The sequence below is a fragment of the Cryptotermes secundus genome, unplaced genomic scaffold (assembly GCF_002891405.2).
Source record: "Cryptotermes secundus unplaced genomic scaffold, Csec_1.0 scaffold643, whole genome shotgun sequence".
Lineage (NCBI taxonomy): Eukaryota > Metazoa > Arthropoda > Insecta > Blattodea > Kalotermitidae > Cryptotermes > Cryptotermes secundus.
The window spans coordinates 693,402-714,683 of NW_019731276.1; the positions used below are offsets into that span (position 1 = coordinate 693,402).

A 21,282-nucleotide genomic window follows, 5' to 3' on the forward strand; every position below is an offset into this window, starting at 1 on the left:
TTCCCACCAATATCCTACATGCATTCCACTTCTCATCCATTCGTGCTATATGCCCTACCCTTCTCATCGTCCTTGACTTGATCATTCTAATTATACTTGGAGAAGAGTACAAGTTATGAAGCTCCTCATTATGCAGTTTTCTCGAACTTCCTAGCACTTCATCTCTCTTCGATCCAAATATTCTCTTCAACACCCTGTTCTCAAACACCCTCAGTCTGTGTTGCTCCTTTAATGGCAGAGACAATGTTTCACACCCATACAGAACCACGGGCAAAATTATAGTTTTGTATATTCTAATTTTTATGTTTTTGGACAGCAGACGAGAAGACAAAAGGTTCTGGACTGAATGGTAGCAAGCATTACCCGAGTTCAATCTCCTCTTAATTTCCTCCTGAATCAGGTTTCGATCTGTTATCGTTGTTCCCAGATATCTGAATGATGCCACATTTTCAAAACATCTGTTTCCTATCTTTATGTCATGATTTTGCCCTGCATTTTGGTGACGAGACAGCAACATATACTTAGTTTTCTCTGTGTTTACTTCAAGACAAACCTTCTTACTAGCGTCAATTAAAATTTGTTTTTCTTTATTGTATCTATTTTATCACCCAGTAGATTCACATCATCAGCATAAGTCAACAGCCGATGTGTCCCATTTAATTTCAGTCCCACCTGCTTTTCCTGGACCTTCCTAATGGCATATTGTAAAGCAACGTTGAAAATAAGTGGCGATAAAGCATCTCCTTCTTTTAGACCTTCTGGATAGGGAAATTATCAGATAACTGTTTACGTATACGGACTTTACGTTTCGTTTGAACACATTTTAATCAGCCTAACTAGTTTCATGGGTATCCTAAACTCTTATCAGAATATTGTACAATACTTCCCTCCTAACTAAATCATAGGGTTTCTTGAAATCTATGAATAGCTGATGTACTGTCTCGCTGTACTCCCATTTTTTCCTCAAGAATCTGACGAATGCAAAAGATCTGATATGTAGATGATCTGTTACGTCGATACACACACTGATGGTCCCCAATAATTTCATCTATATATGGACTAAACCTTGAGAGAAGAATATTGGGTAAAATTTTGTATGAAGTTGATAGCAGTGATATCCCCCGATAATTGCTACAGTCAGTTTTATCACTCTTCTTGTGAAGTGGTACAATAATAGACTCCTTCCACTGATCAGGCAATTTTTCATTATTCCAAATAGATTTAATTAGTTTACGAATTTTAGAACGTAATATTTCACCTCCTACTTGAACAAGTTCTGCAGGAATTTGATCATTACCTGGCGATTGATACATTTTCAATTTTGCAATAGCAATTTCAACCTCAAATGGGCTAGGATCAGGTATTAACGGCTCAGTTATATTTCTATCTGCCTAACATCACTGACCCTATGTACATTCAATAACTAAGAGAAGTACTAGTTCATCCATCTATTCCGTATGTTGTGGGAATCTGCAAGCAGATCACCATTCTCATCCTTCACTAAGTTACTTCTAGGTTGGTAACCCCACTTAGTCATTTATTCCTCTAATATTTTTGTTCTTACAGTTCGATGCAAGCTCATCACTTCTGTGCTTCAGATATTCCCTCTTTCTCTTCCTGAAACGCCTGCTGGTTTCGCGTCTTATTCTGTTCAGATTATCTCCATTTATTTTGCTTGGATCCTGTAATCACTGCAATTCGGCTTGTTTTCTTTGGTCTAATAATTCTGAGCATCCTTCATTGAACCATGGCTTATGCTTCTTCGGTTCATAATAACCTAGACTCTCTTTGGCAGACATGTTTATATTCTCTGTAAAAGTTTCCCAAGCTTTATTAACATCCACCTTAGTGTCTAAGTTTTCGAAAGCAGCGAACCTATTTGAGATTTCAACATGATACTGATCTTTACCCTCTACCTCGTTTAATTTCTTGAGATTGAACCTCTCCATATGAACTCTGTGCGTTGTTTGTTTACTCGCAGCCAGTCTTTCCCTAACCTTTGCCACCACCAGGTAGTGGTCAGTATCACAATCTGCTGCCCTGAATGATCGGACATCAAGTATACTTGAACGCTGCATGGCTAAATATGGAAGCAAATGGTCATATTTACTTCCATATTTAGCCATGCAGGTTTCAATCTTTAAATGGTCATCTTCAGTGTCTACCTGGTCGCAAGAAGCGTTTTCGAAGTTCCTGGCGATGATTAATAACCTTACTATTCGCTTTCGTAGAGTCTCGCTCGCTTACATTTGATTGTACCTCAAGAAATTTCCACCGCCGCGAATACCTAAGATCTCATCATGATTATATTTGCTGCTTCAACATGATGGGGCTCTTCTTGGGATGTCCTGCGTCGGGACAGGGACATGTGGCCTACGTTCGGAAGGAGGTCTACTCCGTCGCTGTCGCCTGATAAACGGCAACTAATCCCACCTATAGTATTGTATGTGATCGTATAGCTGCTTTCGTGAAGGGAGATCAGGCCAGTGCTGTCACTAGGATGGGAGCTTGTAATATTGCATGTATACGAAAAGAGAACTGTTCGTAGAAGTGCAGTGCAGTACACACAAGCAGCGTTGAGGGCGCCTGATGAACTTCATTCCATTGCTGGGATAGAGCCTACCCAACACAAGCGTATGCAGTACCGAGGAGGCACCACGTTCATGAAGGTATAGCGCCAGTAACCATAGTCAAAATAACGGTGGTTTAACTTCCTGTATCATAACTCTTTCCTGATGCCATAGGCCTCAGTAGGCAGACACTTTTCTAGCGCACAGTTTCCAAAATTTGGAGTTGCCCCCCCCCCCGGGCCCCCGAAGCTGCTTCCGGAGTCCGTCGAAAAATGGGTCGATAAACAGGATGATTTAATTTTAATCCTACAATACTCCGATCGAAATTTTGACGAATTAATTAAATTAAGTGTACAATGTATGGGGGGGATCAAACTTGCTATTTTCCATCAAGGGAACCTCAGATTTAACGGTTTTGGGGAAACTGCTATAAGCCCTCTATGCAAGTTTACACTAAATAACAAAATTATGACTAAACCGCTTTTGCCCTGTCAACTGCTTGATACTTATTTGCCTTATTATTCGGTCCTGAAGATGGATGTAGTAAGTCCTTCGAAACGTCTGTAAACTTGTATCAGATTACACGGCATAACATTCTAGAAGATGATACTAATCAATCACGCCATATAGTCTGTACTCGCAAGTGCTGTGCCTGTATCGTTATGCAACGTAATCAAAGTTTCTGCCATTGCCATACCGTTTAGAAATCACGTGGAACTAAAAAGCGCAGCGAAACTCCTCCTACAAAGGCTGCCCTACACAAACCGCGTGATGGTATTATGCACCCGGATGTGTCCTTGCCACAGGACTGCAGCAGAACAGTTCACTTGGGTCGATAAATGGGGCAAATAAAATATTATACCACTTCAAAAGGACAGGAGCCTGGTAACAAGCAATTACTGGATTTTTTGTTTACCTGTTTATGATTCATTATGATGCCTGTCGCTCAGACTACATGTCGTGGTGCGGTTGAATGAGTAAACAAACGGAAACGACCATGTAGGATGGGGCCCGCACGTAATTTGAGGTACTATCCCACCAGCATTTGCCTGCAGGGAGAATTAAACAACGAATGGCTGACCTCTGGACCGAGGTTCGAAGCTGGATCCTCCCAAATACGCAGCATGAGCTCCATTCACTAGACTGCTGACGTTCGACTGCTCGGGGTTCATATACAAGACCTGACCAAATCATTAATAATATAAACATGTCTAACATTTGTACCGACTTAACTGTACATAAATCGGCCGAGTCGTTCTGACCTGCTACACAATGCAACACCAGATTTTGTTAGAGACATACAAAGACAACGAAATAGAAAGGGGCCTCGCCACTCGACTTACCTGCATTTTGACTTTTATTACAAAAAAGTTTCTCGACCGAACTCAAGGCACAATAATGGGCAAACTGTTGCCTAATACGTACCCTACCACAACATACAGTATATAATCCCAAAACATGCGTCACAGTTTCAACCTTTATAACAATGATTGCGACTGATTTGTTTTTCAGCGTATGGAGACATATTCGTCGCGTATCATTTATACATGGTATACAGTAACATCGATGATGGTGATGGTGATTGTGATGATGATAATAATAACAGCAACATATGCAAAGAAATGACAACAGGTCTGTTGTCCCATATTCCATTCAGCTGTTCAGGCCAACAAAACCTCTCAGACACAATCTTTGAAAGTGGATTTCACGAGAAAACGATATGATCAGAAGTAAAACTACCTTAATTTCTACGTAAGGTCACTAATGCCCATATCAATTCACATTAGCTATTCATAAAGCACTTCATGACTAGAATAGTATACACAAACTGTGCCTACCAGCAAAATAACGGAGACCCAGGCGCACCTGTCAACACTTGAACGTCACACTCGCACTACCCAAGTCTCGCCTCCTGCGGCACTGAGTCTCAATCGGTCTCAGTCGCTCCCAAACCCGGTCCACTCCGCAGCACACTTCTGCCTTTTACTGAACTGCAGGACAGCACTGCCATCTATCCACAATCCACAAACTGCAGCCAATTACTACTCGGCCTAGATTACTGATTATACTGTACATCCCACAAACATTTTCATTATAATCGGTAATGTGTCAATAATTCTTAACACTAACTTAATTTATATTGGAAATATATTTAATGCCAATAATAATAATATAAATATTTTAGAAAACTCATATAATTAATATTTTCATAGACTGCTTGGAATGACGTACCGAAAACCACTTCGCACTTTTTTACATCTGTGCAGAGATCGTTAAAATCCTTTGCATGCACACCACAGTTTTGTTAACGCATTATGTAAAGTCAATTATAATTTAAGTACAGTATGTTATTGTCCAATAACATACTGAGCAACACATCTCGTGTCTGTAGCAAGCATTTGATGATCCGTGACGGTAACCGATAGTAAGACTTATGTGCACTTCTGTATCTAAATCACCGATTTACACGTACTTTTCTTCACCGATCTGTTGATCATTTCCTGTGGTACTTGCTTCCGGCATAACTTTCCGATAGATGACAGCACTAGCACAACATGACCCACTACAAACGGTAAAGGATAGTGATAGGAAGGTTCTCTTCTGGCGAAGTACAAGGTCTTCGTAATTTCCTACATTACGGTAAATTCGCAATATAACTAAGGCACCTAAGGCTTTGCTAAGGGACATGTACAAACAATATATAATATGAAGAAAGCAGTTTTCTGGGATGTGGCACCGTGTATATGTGGTGTTAACCGACGTTTCGGAAGAACGTATCGCCTCCATCTTCAGGGTAGAAAGAAAAATATAAGAAATCCGCAAGCGAAGAGACCGTGAGAACCGTCGGTTAACACCACATATACACGGTGCCACATCCCAGAAAACTGCTTTCTTCATAGTCACCGCCGTGAAAACCTCAAATCTTACAGTATATAATATGTAGGAACTATGCTACCGTCAACACAACAAATATTTCAGTATTACATTTAGATCTTTATATACAGTCAAATGTTTCGGTCATACACGACCATCATCAGGCAGGAATACGTATAGTTGTTGAAATGCCGATACGGAACCTTATCGGTGCAACGCGCCGTATGAAAAATTAACATAAAAACTTTGCCTCAGATTAGTGTATAGTTAAAATAGCAAATACATGATCAAGATTAAAAAACAGAGTAAAGGTGTACTATATAAAAATTTTTTGAAATATTATTAAAATATATTGAAGGTATGTTAGAAGTATATAAAAGGTATTAACAACTATGACCGAAACATGTCGCAGTAAATAAAGATCTAAATGTAATACTGAAAAATTTGTTGTGCTGACGGTAACATAGGTCCAACATATTATATATTGTCTGAGATACACAACAGGATGCAACCAATGAAAATGACATGTACAAAATCTTATAATTTTCAATCTCGAATCAAAGATAAAAACAACTACAGACAAAATATGCTCTAAACAAATGGGTTCTTGCGTAGGAACTGACTAGGAGCAGGGATAGCGACTATCTATGGGCTGGACGGTCGAGGGGTCGGAGTTCGAGTCCCAGTAAGGACAAGACTTTTTCCTCTCCTAGTTGTCGATATCCGTTCTGAGGCCTACCCAACCTCCTATCCGGTGGGTACCGGGGACTTTTTCGGGGGTTAAAACGGCCGGGGAGTGAAGCTGACCACTCACCTCAAACTAGTGTCGAGATCAAGAAATCAAGAATACGTGGATCTATACATCCACTACCCCAAAAGGTCTTCATGATGTAGTGCTTAATTAGTTAATTATGAGGACAACTTTACCTTTTATAGGAACTTAATTCACACAGAGTTGCGCTTTTGAAACAAACAAATGTTCCCTAATTTTCTTCTTCAAATTAACATAAATCTGCACAATTCTATCAATATATAAATAAATAACACCATTATGAAGATACGCAGCCCACCAATTCCGAGACACAAACTTGCAATCAATTCACATTGCAGAAGCCTTCAGAACGCCGTAGTTCTGTGTGAACATGGCTTCCACAAATGTTGCAGGCAACGTGAAAATAGCTTAAATGGTTGGAAATATTGTTAATGTTCCACAATGACAACTAAAACCCAATCTAGTGTTTCTTCCGATGTTTCGGACATAGATAAATGTACTGATGAAGTGGATCCACGGGTGCAGGTCACGTTTCCACTTCAATTTGATCTGAACTAATGCTGCTGTATTTACGAGATAGTAACATTAAAGTCAGATGCCATCAGTAATGAGAATAGTTTAATTTTAGAATCACCAGTACCAGTATGTAATAATAATGAATGTTCATGATATTTCAAAATAATGAACTTATATTTTCTCTTAGTTTGAAGGTGGTTCATCAGTTGAATTAATTTTATCCTGCAATTTGTTACAGGTTGAACTGGAACGCCTGAACACTGCTACCGACGATATTAATAAACTTGAAGTAGATTTAGATGTAAGTAGGGACCAAACGTAGGCCATTTATGATAATATTAAATCATTCATGTTTACAAAGAAGTTTTATGAATAAGTATTTAGAAATATATATTTTATTTGTGTTGTGGTCGTGGTGTTTCATAGCAGGGGTATTGAATTAAATGTGTGTAACAAAGAGCGCCTAGACCAGTTCTGGACCCCACCCTGCCTTCTGTCTATTGGGTGCTGGGGTATATTCCCGCAGGGTTAAAGAAACTGGGCCATGAAGTTGACCACTCATTTCCATACAGTGCTGAGGTTTTGCATGTGTAAAGTCATGCCTCCATCCCTCATGGCAAGGTCATTGTTTAAGCACAGGGACAGTTCTACATTTACCTACCAGATATTGAGACCTTGTCATGCCATTAAATCATTGCTAAAGCATTGTTTGGCAATATATATGAACCAATTTAATAAGTGTTACAAGAGTAACAACCACAACAAGGTGATGGAATACCTATGTAAATTTTTCTCTTTAATTTTGTCTCTCAGATATGCCCACTTTTTATTCCTGAAAAGCCTGATTTCTGGATGTCTTATATTGTTCAAATTAGCCCCATTTATTTTGATTGGATTCTGTAACCACTGCAGTTTGGCTTGTTTCCTTTGATACAATAATTTTGAGCATCCTTCATTGAGCCATGGCTTATGCTTGTTGAGTTCATAACCTAGAGTCTCTTTGGCTGAAATTTTGGTATTCACTCTAATAGTTTTAGAAGTTCTAGTAATATCCATCTTAGTGTCTAAGTTTTCCAAAGCTGCAAACCTATTTAAGATTTCAACATGCTACTACTCTTTACCTTCTACCTTGTTTAATTTCTTGAGATTGAACATCTCCATATGAAGTCTGTGCATTGTTTGCTTACTCACTGCTAGTATCTCCTTAACTTTTGCCACCAACAGATATGTATGTGTCAGTATCACAATCTGCTGCCCTAAATGATCCGACATCAGGTATACTCTAATGCCGTCTCCTTTCTACCAAAATGTGGTCAGTTTGGTTGTGTCTCTTTTCATCAGGAGATGTACAAGTAAATTTATGAATGTTATGATGTTGGAACATTGTACTTATGACAATAAGATTTTTGGATGTGGCAAAGTTTACTACTCTGACTTCATTAGCATTACTACGTAATTTCGTTGAAACTCTCATTCCCAATTGTTGGTCTGAAAATGTCTTCCCTACCTACTTTGGCATTGAAATCTCCTATCAAAATTTTCATGTGGTATTTAGGGAATTTATCAAATACATGTTCTAGTTCTTCATAGAACCTGCCCTTCATATCATAAACTTTATCTTCCGTTGGGGCATGAACATTCAGAATGATGATATCACACCAGCGACCTCATAGCATTATGTATGAAATCCTATCACTAACAGACTCTACCCTCTTAACTGCTGAGATGATTCTCTTATGTACAAAAAAAACCTGTGCCTAATTCATGAATGGGGGATCTCTAAAAAACAAAATGTACTAACCACTTTGCTGACTAATTTGAGATCTGTTGTAATTAAGTGTTGACCAGTAGTAGGAATAAAACTCCGTGGCCTGTAGTCTGCAAGTGAACTATACCGACTGAGCGACCTCCGCTTGTCGGCGAAGTTAGTGCCAACTTAAGCAGATAGAGGGTGTCACATGGTCAGTGCAACAGATCTCCATGACCGTTAATCTTGGATTTCTAGACTGGAGCCACTATTTCCTTGAAATAGCTCCTCAGTTATCCTCATGAGGCTGAGTGGACCCTGTTCCAGACCCATTACTTCTCAGAAAATATGGTAGTGCCAGGAATCAAACCCAGGACCTCTGGATCTGTAGACAGGATCTCTGTCCACTAGACCACAGAGGGTTTATTTGTTTCTATCTGTATCTAAGACTGCAGGGTGTTGAATGGTAGGATGGTAGGATGGTTGGCAACTAATGAATTGGAAGGGAGTGTTTTTTTGCTTAAGCAATATACTGTCCTGGCATTTGCCTAAAGGGACTGAGAAGAGTTCAATAAACCTGAGGATACTTAGTGTACCTTCTGACTTTTGAACTGAGCATCTCCCAAATATGCAACTAGAGCATTACGGCTACATGAACTTGCTTGGAACGTAGATAAACTAGGAGGAATTTACTGTATTTTTATAGTTTTGACAAAGTCAAAACAGAAATAATATATATAATTGTGAATGTTTGCTGTTATTTTACAGCATGTTGGAGTTTCTTATTAATGCAACATTATGCTACCTTCTTGCATTATTAGACTTGCAAGTTGCACTCACTTCACATGAATTTAAATATATTAAATAAAAATGTAATAGTAGCTTGTCATATTGTTGCATTTGTCTGAAGACTTGAGACATGCAACTAGAATGGAAACACAGGTAATGTACAGGCTTAATTGAAAATACTGAATGCCACAATGGAGTTTGTGGCATTTCTTACTCATTTGGCCCCATTTGGCTAAGAAACCAGCTGTCCTGACTGAGCAGTTTTGTGGCTTTCCTCAATCTCCTAGGTAAATGTTGCCGTAGGTTTTGTAAAGTTGCACTGGAAACAGCACAACACCCTTCCTTGACACATCCAGTGCCAGTCTGTGACAAAAAGGGAACTGTTCCCTTTGCAGGAAGTTTTGTATTTGTCCAAGACCTACAACATTCGATTGGTTAAGGCTTCTAAATTAAATATATTGATGTAAACATTTGAGACTGTTCACATCCCCTTGAAATATTCTGTATTATGCCATTGTATTAGATTTAGTATTTCTTTTTTGGAACATTGGAATAACTAACACATTGATACTTGTAAAGTTAGTGGCTTTAGGTTGCAAACTCAAATGTGATTCATTGAATTTTAGATCAGTAAGTTTAGACATATTGAGTACATTAATACTGCAAATGATTTGTCTCCTACGCTTATAGTAATAAGAGTTATCATTGTTATGATAGAATTATTTTTAACAAATTAATAATTTAATTTACTGATTAATGGCACTGTTCAATTGATTGACAATCCTAATGGTAATATTTGTAAACTAAATGATGTTACATTATAAATGAAATACTCTGGGTGCTAAGGATTTATTGAATGATTCTTTTGCATGACCCTAATAGCATAAATTTGGCACCTATCATGGCATTATGTTTAATTAAGCTCAGGGATAACTTTACCTTTACTGCCATCATATAGATGAGAGAAGTTAATTTCTTACATAGACATTACCAACTTTCTTATGAGATACTTACAATTTTGCCACCAGGAAGCAAGAGCTACATTCCGTCAACTCCTGTGTGAGTCAACAGTTCGTATTGACAGCCTAGCCAAGAAACTTGGAGCCTGTGTGGATAGGGCGCGACCTTACTATGAGGCCCGCATGAAGGCCAAAGAGGTAATGAGGAACACAATGTTAGGTGAGTCAGTAGCAGTGCAGTATAGTGTGTGCTCACCCAGTGCCAGCCATGTCATTGCAGAATGATATTTGATTAAGAGACTTGAAAGCATACTTCAGCCAGAAGCACAAATGGGAAAGTAAGCTTCCTCTTGGCAAGTGTGCATAGCTACTGGCAACAAGTGTATTTTGTACTCAGCATATCATGTGGTGTGGGTGACGACATGGGGAGTGTGAATATCAACTGTAGATCAAGTGGGTCACTGTGAGCTAAAAACATTCGCCACTTATTTTAAGCTTCTAATATCTGCTTCTTCTCTCACTACATGGCAAACTGAGACATGGTTTGATACAGTGGTAACACAGCCAATGCATTGTAGTGACTGTTGCAGCCTCACCCAGCAGTTCTGACCCATCAGGTTGGGTTATTATAAGAATATTTAGGTGCCTTGCTGTATTTGACAATAAATGATGTGTTGATGTGTTAAGCTTGACTAGAGGAATTTGACGGCAATATATTCTGCTTCTTCATTTCGCATCTCCATGTGTGCAAGACATATTTGAATATTTGAGTCAGCTTTTAGTCTGCCTCCTGTTTCCCCTGTTAAATGTGTGTTCACTAACAGAATAATATAGGCTGCACCATAGCTCAAGCGGTTGGCCATTGGCTGCCCAATGTGGCAGCCCGGGTTCTTTCCCGGGTCTGGTAAAGTGGGATTTATGGTGGACAAAGTGGTGCCGGGGCGGGTTTTCTCCGAGTACTTCGGTTTCCCCTGCCAATCTTTATTCCACCAAATTCTTCATCATCATAATCACCCAGGGCAGGTACAATAGGCCAATAAGTGGCCACTGTGCCAAGTGGACACAGTTGGACTCCACCCCCCACTAAGCGAATTAACAGAATAATATGAACAACTGTGGCCTAAAGCCATTAGCCATTTTAGTAGTACCAGAAAATAAATAGGAATATATGAGCATTATTCAGATTAAACAAACTTGGGGACTGTTCTGGGGAAGGGAGCATAGTTCACTAAAAAATAGATCCCATGGGCACTGAGGCAGGCATCCTGTTGACCCACCAGCTGATGGATCCCCTCTGCAAAGAACTTTCTGAGCTGCTACCACTGCACCAATGTGGCTCTGATGTCTTCATCTAACCTGACTTTGTGACCCTTTAGCACTTTTTTGAGATGGCCAGATGCATCAAATTCTCATCATGATAAGTCTGAGCTACATGAGAGATAATCAGGCATCTTCAAATGCATGGAGTGCAGCATGTTCTGGACAGTGTTTACCACGTGGGCACTGGCATCATGCAGTATGATGATACCCTTCATGAGCATGCCAAATTATCTTCTTCTCTTGGTGGTATGAGGGTCATGGATGGTTCCAAAGTAATGCTATGTGTCGATGTAATATCAGGGTCCTTGAATGCCAGTATCAGTGGTCCATTGAACTTGAAGGAAATGGTCAGCATGACCTTTCAAGGAGATGTTTGGACTTGAATTTCATGCATTGCATGCTTACAGCTTTTTCTTTTGGCCAAAGGTGGTGGCACTATGTCTGATCGCCCAGTAAAACTCGTCACAAATATGCATAGCCCTCTGCCAGGTAGCAATGCAAGTGCTCCAGCAGTAGGACAATATGTGCGGCTTCTCATCATCTGTAGACTCATTGAGCATGCAGAGGCATCACAGGATGGTGTGCCCTGTACCAATGATGATCAGATTGTGTGGATATTGAACAAATGCTCTGACATCTGTTTGCATGAACAGCTTTCTCCACTTTTGCAACATTTATGTGGTATGAAGACATGTGTCATGCCTGCCTTTCCGAATGCAACTTCCAGTGCCACTGCAGCATTTTTTTCTTTGAGACACGGGCATTTCCATACACAGCCTGCATTCTTCCATGAATTTCAGCTGGTTTACCGCCCTTGACACCAAGTAAATGAATGACAGGTCATTGGTTCTGTTTGGATAGATTCTGCACTTGGAATGCTGTATTTAAACCTGTCATGCTGTTCCTGCACAGCTGCTCAACTGTTGGTGTGTCATATACACAGCCACATGATCACCTGCAACCATCCACCAGTAGTATTCACAGGAAAACCAACAAATGGGTTTCATTTGAACAACTCTTGTGTTAAATATGCAGCTGCAGTATTTGGATGATGTACTGATTATTCTATATCATTTTCAGAAGAACCAGATTTCTGCAAGTAGCATAGTTTTTGGTAGTTGAGATGTTTCTGTGTCCAGTTGATCTCCCTTTCTCTATTATTTTGATCATATAGGTGATGAATAATAATGGCTTCTAGTCTGTTCCAATTGCATTGCAGTAAATTCCCCATTATTTGAAATGTAAGGGGTGTAGTCGCTTTCTACTGGACTTACTTCTTGTTTCACTACCGCTGTGATCTGTAGATGTTAGTTGTAACTGCTGCCTTCCTTGGATGATGATGCTGATGATTCATCTGTCTGGGGTACCGTCCTTATTTCTTTTCCCTGCTCTTTTTTCTCTGTTGTCATAGTGACAGGGTGGGAAGGTAGAAGGATGGTTGGGCCCCAGTAGACATTGGTCTGATGGCTAAAGGTTTGTACAGTCCTTTGGGTAAGGTCACACAGGATGGTGGGTAGCTTTGGCTGGGATCAGTAGAGACAGAGATGAGGACTTTAGGATAGAAAGAACCTGCTTGCACATGCACGTTGCTTGATCATGCAGACATACCTCAGAGGAAGAATTTACTATGTAACACATGCACACTGGCACTGATAGTCACTAAAAGAGTTAAAAATTTTGTGAGAAATTGGTGACCAGCGTATATTAGTATTCCTGTTATTCAAATCTGTCACACTGAATTAAACATAATGTTAATTATACGTGAACATGTGTGTCCTGTGTGAACAATTTCATAATGCGGCAGGCCCTGCAAGAGACTCAGCAAGCTGCAGTGAGGTTTGAGCGTGCAAATTCTGCACATGCAGCAGCAAAGGAGATGGTGTACTTGGCAGAGGAGGGACTCAGTACAGAAGGGCGAACATTTGACCATGCATGGCAGGAAATGCTTAATCATGCCACCATGAGGGTAAGTACTTCAGTTAATGTACCTTGTTTCAATATTTTGATTGCAAGAGACAGGCATTTTATGTCTTGAAAAAGAGAGGAATCTACAGGGTTATTTGTTTGCTTGGCTTGTGGCAAACCCATGATTTTCACAGGGCCATTATTATCAGGCTGAAACTTATTTGAGGGTATGTCATACCTTGAGTAGGCAACCTTGCAGAGGATAAGTCCCATGTGTTAATCAGATCTCTGGTATGGCACTTTTGGTTCCCCTTGTATGTTTAAAATGCAGGGTCCGCCAAGTACAATGCCATTATTTTAAACACCTGCAACTTAGGAACAAGAACAGGTATGATGTTGGTACTGCCGGTATAATCATAAAATATGAAATAAACAGTTTTACTGACACAAATTGTTCATGCATCCCAACTGTAATTAATGGACAGCAGCTTTGATTATATGTTCTGTGTGATCAGTACAATGTCTGCCATACAGCAGAAAGCACAAACCATGTTGTGATAAACAAAATTTGAATCCATTATTTGAGTTTAGTGTGAATTTAGGCGTGAGTATGGTTTGAGACCACCTATTGCCAGGAGCATTAGAGATGGTATGAGCAGTTTAGAGAGATTGGAAATATAGAAAAAACTATTCTACTGGGCAGCCAGTGAAGGGTGATGAAGATGTGGATTGTGTTAGGCATGCGTTCACATTGAGTCCGAAGAAGTCAATCTTCTGAGCAAATGCAGAGTTACAGATGCTGCATACAGCTGTCCACAGAATTCTTTGCAGGAGCCTATTGTCTAAAACCATGCAAATTGTAGGTAGTCCAGAAAGTTACAGCACATGATAAATAGCTTACATTACAGTTTGTGGCACACGTATACTCACAAAGTGATAATTTCTTAAATCATATTGTCTTCACTGATGAGGCAAAATTTCATGTCTCTGGAAGTGTCAGTTGGCAAAACTGTCATATGGGACAGTGAGCCTTTCAGAGAACATTTAGACCTTGAAAATAGAATAGTCCCCAAGTGAGCATCTGCTGTGCAGTGACACATGGAAGAGGCATTGCCTGTTTTTGTTTGATGAGGACATAATTACAAGAAATTCTTTCCTAGACACGTTGGTAAAACCTGCTTTCACAGCTCAACAGGAGCAGCAGTCTTATTCTTCAACAGGATGGTGCACCTCTTTATTTTTGAAAGAGATGGCAGCCAAAATTGAGCAAGTTTCTTATTTGGCCTAGCCCAGAAACTTTCTGATAGCACCTATGAAACTTCAAAACAGTAGACTTGCGTAAATCTAAGAAGCTGAAGGTGTGTAATAAATTTGAATATTACCTAATAATTTCATGTGTATGTGTGTATAAGCAGCAATGCCAAACTACCTCACTGATCTTGCACAAACTCAGTACAGTGGACATGCATTGTATTTTGTGTCAGTCCTCTTTCATGTTCATTTAGTGTGTCTTATTTTATGGCAAATATAGTAAGGGGTATAAATGAATGTTTACATGTATCTTTTGAGTCATGGACAGATTTTTTGAAAATTTAAATATTTCTACTCTATGGTTACTATCATATCATTGCTCAAGAATTGGAGTGTTCTGTCTCCACAAGCAAAATAAGATGATTGTCCATATTCTGTTGCACTGTCTCCATATACTTCCATAGGTTTATCTACTTGCAAGTGTGAGATTTCAGAATGTTGTTTTTTTTTTTTTTGTCTAAGTTACATTTAAATTGCAACAGATTTTCAAACTTCAAATCCAGTTTCCTGAAAATTGGGTGCTGATGGATATTGTAAACTCTGATACTTAGATGATGATATGTAACTTTCAGTTTAATTCAATATAGAGGTCATACATGTTAGGGCCAAATTAAATGTTTATGTATTTAGTTATTTGGCAGATGCTTACTGTATTTAATAGATAGAATTTTTATTATATTACGTTATGCAGATGGAAAGAGAATCACGGGATTCAAAATGTTGTTATCGAAGACTCCCAGGGGAATAGAATAGTAGATCAGAGGCAAGTGCTGAAAATTTGGGAAAATTATATTTCAGAACTATATGATCGACCTAATCGGCCAGAAACCTTAGAAGTTGAACCGGAAGAAGAAGTAGATACAGACGAGAAAGGACCATATATTTTACAAAGTGAGGTGGAAAAAGCTATCAAGGAAATGAGGAAGGGAAAGGCTACAGGAGATGATGATGTACCTGGAGATGTGCTCAAGTTACTGGGAGAAGGTGGTTTGAAAACACTGACAAAACTAATGAACACCATATATGAAAGTGGAGAGTGGCCCAAGGACTTTACAGAAGTTACAATGATTGCCTTAAAGAAAAAGACAAAAGCTACAAAATGCAGCGACCATCGCACAATAAGTCTTATTGCACATACAGCAAAGATAATAGCAAAGATACTTAAAAGAAGAATTGAAAGGAAAATAGAGGATGTACTTGGAGAAGATCAGTTTGGATTTAGAAGAGGAAAAGGAACCAGGGATGCAATTGGGATGATGAGAATTATAGCGGAACGAACTTTGGAGATAGATGAAGAACTGTGTGTTTGCTTCATAGACTGGCAGAAGGCATTTGACCGGGTAAACTGGACCAAATTAATGCAGATCCTGAAAGAAACAGGTATCGATTGGCATGAAAGAAGATTGATTAGCAAATTGTACATGGATCAGAAAGTTAGAGTACGACTGGACAGGGGGGAGACAGGAAGTGTGCAGATTGGAAGAGGAGTTCGACAAGGATGCTGTTTATCACCAATTCTGTTCAACTTGTACAGCGAATGCCTTACCAAGGAAGCTCTGGATGGGCTCGGTGACTTCAAAGTAGGAGGGCAAATTATTCAAACTGTGAAATATGCAGATGACCTTGTGTTAATGGCTAAGGAAGAAACTGTGCTACAGGGCATGATTGATAGACTAATTGAAATTGGAAGGTGCTATGGCATGGAAATGAATGTGGAGAAAACAAAAGTAATGAAAATTTCGAGACAACCAACCCCAGTCACAATAAAGATAGACCAAAAACAAGTGGAGAATGTGAAATGTTTTAAATATTTGGGTAGCTTGTTAACAGATGATGGAAGGTGTACTTGTGAAATTAAATCCAGGATTGCCATGGCAAAAGCTGCATTTAGCAAGAAGAAGAATCTTTTTACCAGCAAATTGGACTTAAATTTGAGGAAGAAACTAGTGAAATGCTACATTTGGAGCATAGCTCTGTATGGGGCTGAAACATGGACACTTAGGGCAGTAGATCAGAAACATCTGGAAAGTTTCGAAATGTGGTGTTGGAGAAGAATGGAGAAGATCAGTTGGACCGATTATGTGAGAAATGAAGAAGTGCTAATTAGAGTCAGTGAGCAGAGGAATATCCTACATGAAATAAGAAAACGGAAGGCTAATTGGATTGGTCATGTTTTACGCAGAAACTGCCTTCTAAAAGAAGCTATCGAAGGAAAGATAGATGGGCGGATAGAAGTGACAAGAAGACGAGGAAGAAGACGTAAGAAGATGCTGGATGACCTTGGGGACAGAAGAGGATACTGTCATTTGAAGGAGAAAGCTCTAGATCGCATTAAGTGGAGGAATTGTTTTGAAAGAGACTGTGGACCTGTCGTCTTGACAGATTACTGATGATGATGATGCAGATATTGCCACGCATAAATATCGTTCACTGTAATTCATTGTAAGGACTCCAGGCATAATTGATCTCATGTCTTTAGAGTCCTTTGATAGGTTCTGATAAGACTTGATATGTCACAGTTGTATTGTATAAGTATGACATGTGTAGGATGCATTCGTGTTAATTCAGTTTACCAAACATCACAGTGGTTAACACACTTATTTCATATTAGTAGGTCTCAGGATCAACTCTTGGGCCAAAGACCAATTATTTTATAATATTATTATACAATCATCAACACAGTAAATTCATAATAAATAAACCAGTATGAGTATTACTGTATTAACATTTGTTTATCATATATATTTACTACATGTTTCGATCCCACTGGTGCATCATCAGGCAATAATCATGAAATGTAAAAAGTAAAGGTATCCCTGTAACAGGCCATGGAGGCCCATAGGGTTGTTAGAAGTTGAGGCTGTCACATTTTCTAGACAATCGGCTCACAGATGGCAGTGAGGTTGTCAGCCCTACATGCGGGCGCCCTTTACCCCCAGGAATATTCCTGGTACTCATTTCTGTTAGAAGCTGAGTCAACCCCAGGGCTATAGTGTGGCTGGAAGGATTAGGTCAATTGAAAAAATCCAATGACCTCATCAGAATTTGATCCCGCGACCTTCCGGCTTGTAGCATAGTGCCTCAACCAACTACACTACAGCATACCCCAGTCATGAAATGTACTACTCTTATTGAATTGTATTTCTAATGTGGATTCATATTAGTGGTCGTAAATATAAATTTCATTACAATTCTTGTGTTTCATTACATTCGAATATTAGTCAGAGAATGTAAAATGTTATAACTCAGAAGTTAAAAGTTAAAATTGAATTTTTTTTTCTGGGTGGGGGGGGGGGGGCGGCCTATGATGTATACTGGGAGGCTACGTCATTTTTTTAATTATTATATGTACCCAGAACTAAATTGTAAATGTTCTAATATTGTTCGGTTTTGAGTGATGTATAGTCATATGATGTGATGTAAACATTTACTTACATTTTATATGGCAGTTTTCTGTATGTAAGTGGTGTATGTTCCGTGTTCTTTCTCCTTTATATTATAGTATTTTATTATATTATATAGTAATACACAACAGGATGCAAACAATAAAGAATGATTATTTTGACTGCAAATTTTTGTAGTTTTCTTCATTCCCTCCAGATAAATTCTGCGGTAGTACCCTTGAATAAGACGTAACTTCTTTATTCTATGTACTTTCTAATGTATCATTCACAATTGTCTTACTGTTTGACACTGTATAACCTAGAATGGATAATTCAAGTATCACCCAACATTTATTAATTCCACCAAGCAATTCTCCTGATTTGTGTTCAGGAAGTGACTGGTTTGTACGAGTATCTCAGCCAGGACACTGGCAATCCTGACTGAGGTTTTTCATCATTTTCCTCAGTCCCTCAATATAAATGCTAGGATAGTAACAAATTAGGCCCTGACCACTAGGTGGCACTGGCAGCAGATGTATCATATTTTGAGGCATATCAGAATGATTTCTTCTCTCTGGCCTGAGCAGAACAGTGGCTGCCACACATGTATTGTGGTCTTTACAGTTCCTAGTCCCAGTCTTCTTGCTACTTATAAAGAACAAACAGTAAGCAAATCGGAATACACTTCCCTCAGAAATGAGCAGGTTAGCTCAAATGATGATGCTTTTACTTGTATATGGGAGGTGCTCAATTTGAACCTAGGCTGGGACACCAACTGTTATGACTGAGGTTTATAATATTAATTTTCATCCTCTCTGGGTAATGGTGAGATATCATCTTAAATTAGTCCATGACTGCCGTCTTTCACATCTTTTCTAATTCATTATTCACTGTCATCCAGTCATTCAACATTATATGGTCTGAGTTACTGACAAAGTCATTGAATGAACTACAAATAAGCCTTCCTCCAAAACAATGAGAATAGATGCAGTTCGCGAAGAGTACACAGTACTGCAGTCACAAGGCATTAATTAGGGTAAGTTGTATTTGTGTGAAGGAATCTAGAAGATTTGTTGGATTATTTATTCTGTCAGGTTAATGAATCAGAGCGAGAGCGAACACTGAGTGAACTGGAACATCGCCGCACCTCGCAGTCTTACCACCGTTCTGAGATGCGTGTACAGCAGCTACAGAAGGACCTGAAGAGAGCCATTGCCAAGTCTAGGTAAAGCAAACACCAACATATGACTTAGCAAGCATGAGCAATAAGGAAAAACAGATGAGCCTCTTGTTGTCTCTGGGCGGGGAATTTGTGACTGTGTGTACCAGTGAAACAGTCACTCCGCATGTATTCCTCACCCCTCTCCGCAAAGGGTTGGCACTGCAGTATTGGTATGCTTCAAGGACATTAGCCCAAAAGCCCTTTTTAAAATTACCTGTTTGAAAATTATTATATATTGGAACAAAAATGTTGATGGAGGATATTGAAATTTTTTGCATAAAATACAGTTGTTTCTTTGGGGCACAGTCATTGATTTGAACATTACATTGAGGACAGTCTTAAATGGAAGAAATTTAGCACTGAGGTTGTTGACTTAATAATATTAAAGTTGAATGTTAAATGAAGAAAAACCTTAAATAGAGTAACATTAAAAGGGGACTCTTGTAGTTTGTAATTTTACTGTTCACTCATTTTAAACATAGAGAAAGGGGTTACCTTCTGACTGAGGTTTACCATTAAAACTGCATATTGTCAGCCCATATAGCAGAATGAGAGACAAAAATGGGTGCCAGCTGGTTGCTTTTGCTTGCTCTGGTCACGTAGACTAGGTGATGGCAATTCATATTGTATAGAACAGATGCATGTATACATGTGGCATGGCACTTCTTTGTTTGGGCATGCAGAATAACTTTTATTCATATAAATATATGTATATATGCCTGTTACAGTGAAGAAACTAATTACAGATTTTAAAAGGATTTGCTTTTTTTGTGATTCCCAGAATTGTGGCATCTCAGTACTTAGAGAAACTTGCTGAAGAACCAGCTCCTTTTGATACATGTCTCTCACTCCATGTTTGTGAATGTTTTGATGTGGGTTAAGGAAACTGAGACAGTAAGCACAGGAATTGTGCGTTGACTCTTTGCCATTATACTGCATTCTAAAGCCACCTGTGGCTGCATTTGTCTGTTCTTGTTCTGGCATTTTTTAATAGTGTAGGGCTTGGAGAGTAGAGAATTTCTGGACTGAGGCTTTATGACTCAATCTGACACCTGGTAATGGCTGGTGATGCCATATCTTCCTCAGCGCCCATGTTCATGTCCTTAGCAGTGGGTCTACATGGTACAATATCAAATAAGGGAGAGGGTGATTTGTATCATAATTGGGAGGGGTGAGGGAAGGAAGTTACCTTGTAAATTCTTTGTATCTGTAAGGTCTGGGAAAAGCTATGATAAGTGTAAGTCAGGATGACCCTGGTACTGTATCTAACTTTATGGCATTCCTTTATGATTAGGGGTGTCATTTGCTGGCCCGTACACAGTTTGCTTTATGAAGATATTTAACTTATTATTTGTTGCAGATTATATTTATTTTTTGTGTGGTGTTGGACCATTTTACAGTTTGACATAAATGCATTTTGATTTTGTATTGGATTAAACTGGGGTTATCTAGTCTGATTTCTGTTCAGGGGCAGATAACCATAAATGCTGATGCATCCCTCCACACACACACACACACACACACACACACACACACACACACATGCACACAGACTCCATTTGAACAGGGTATGAAGTGAACCCTACTGTGATGGGTCTCTTGGTAGATCTAGTCTGCAGCCACAGAGAATAGCTCTACTGGGAGGTCTAACAGAGTATGTTTTCTTTCATATTCTGTTTACCTGAAGACAGAAATAGAATATGTTTCTGAAATGTTGTGGCTATAATAAGCTAAGGCCATGGACAAAGTCCAAAATAATAGCTTTGAACAGTGTGTAACTCCATGGTCAAAAGCTCCAAATTTAATTTATCCTGTCATTTTTATACCACACAGGGATGTAGTGAGTGAGTTAATTACTTATAGTTTGTGGGATACAAGGACTGTAAGGGTTTTCAGGGACCTGGAAGTGGATTA

At 39.1% G+C, this 21,282-nt stretch overlaps 1 protein-coding gene across 5 annotated transcripts in view; it reads left to right on the plus strand.

The window, feature by feature from the left end:
* The first annotated feature begins 2,611 nt into the window (after positions 1 to 2,611).
* LOC111866854 overlaps positions 2,612 to 21,282 on the plus strand; it is a 41,441-nt gene continuing 22,770 nt past the window's right edge. For 4 of the 5 annotated variants that reach the window (XR_002843228.2, XR_002843229.2, XM_023856183.2 and 1 more), the window contains exons 1-5: positions 6,580 to 6,741; positions 6,971 to 7,033; positions 10,297 to 10,425; positions 13,352 to 13,513; positions 19,241 to 19,371. Coding sequence is in view for 3 of the 5 variants with exons in the window: in XM_023856183.2 (XP_023711951.1) it covers positions 6,658 to 6,741; positions 6,971 to 7,033; positions 10,297 to 10,425; positions 13,352 to 13,513; positions 19,241 to 19,371 (569 nt within the window). In the remaining 2 variants the exon portion in view is untranslated. Of the gene's footprint in view, positions 2,670 to 6,579; positions 6,742 to 6,970; positions 7,034 to 10,296; positions 10,426 to 13,351; positions 13,514 to 19,240; positions 19,372 to 21,282 lie in introns of those variants that run through there. The other variant, XM_033752435.1, reaches the window with a different exon arrangement.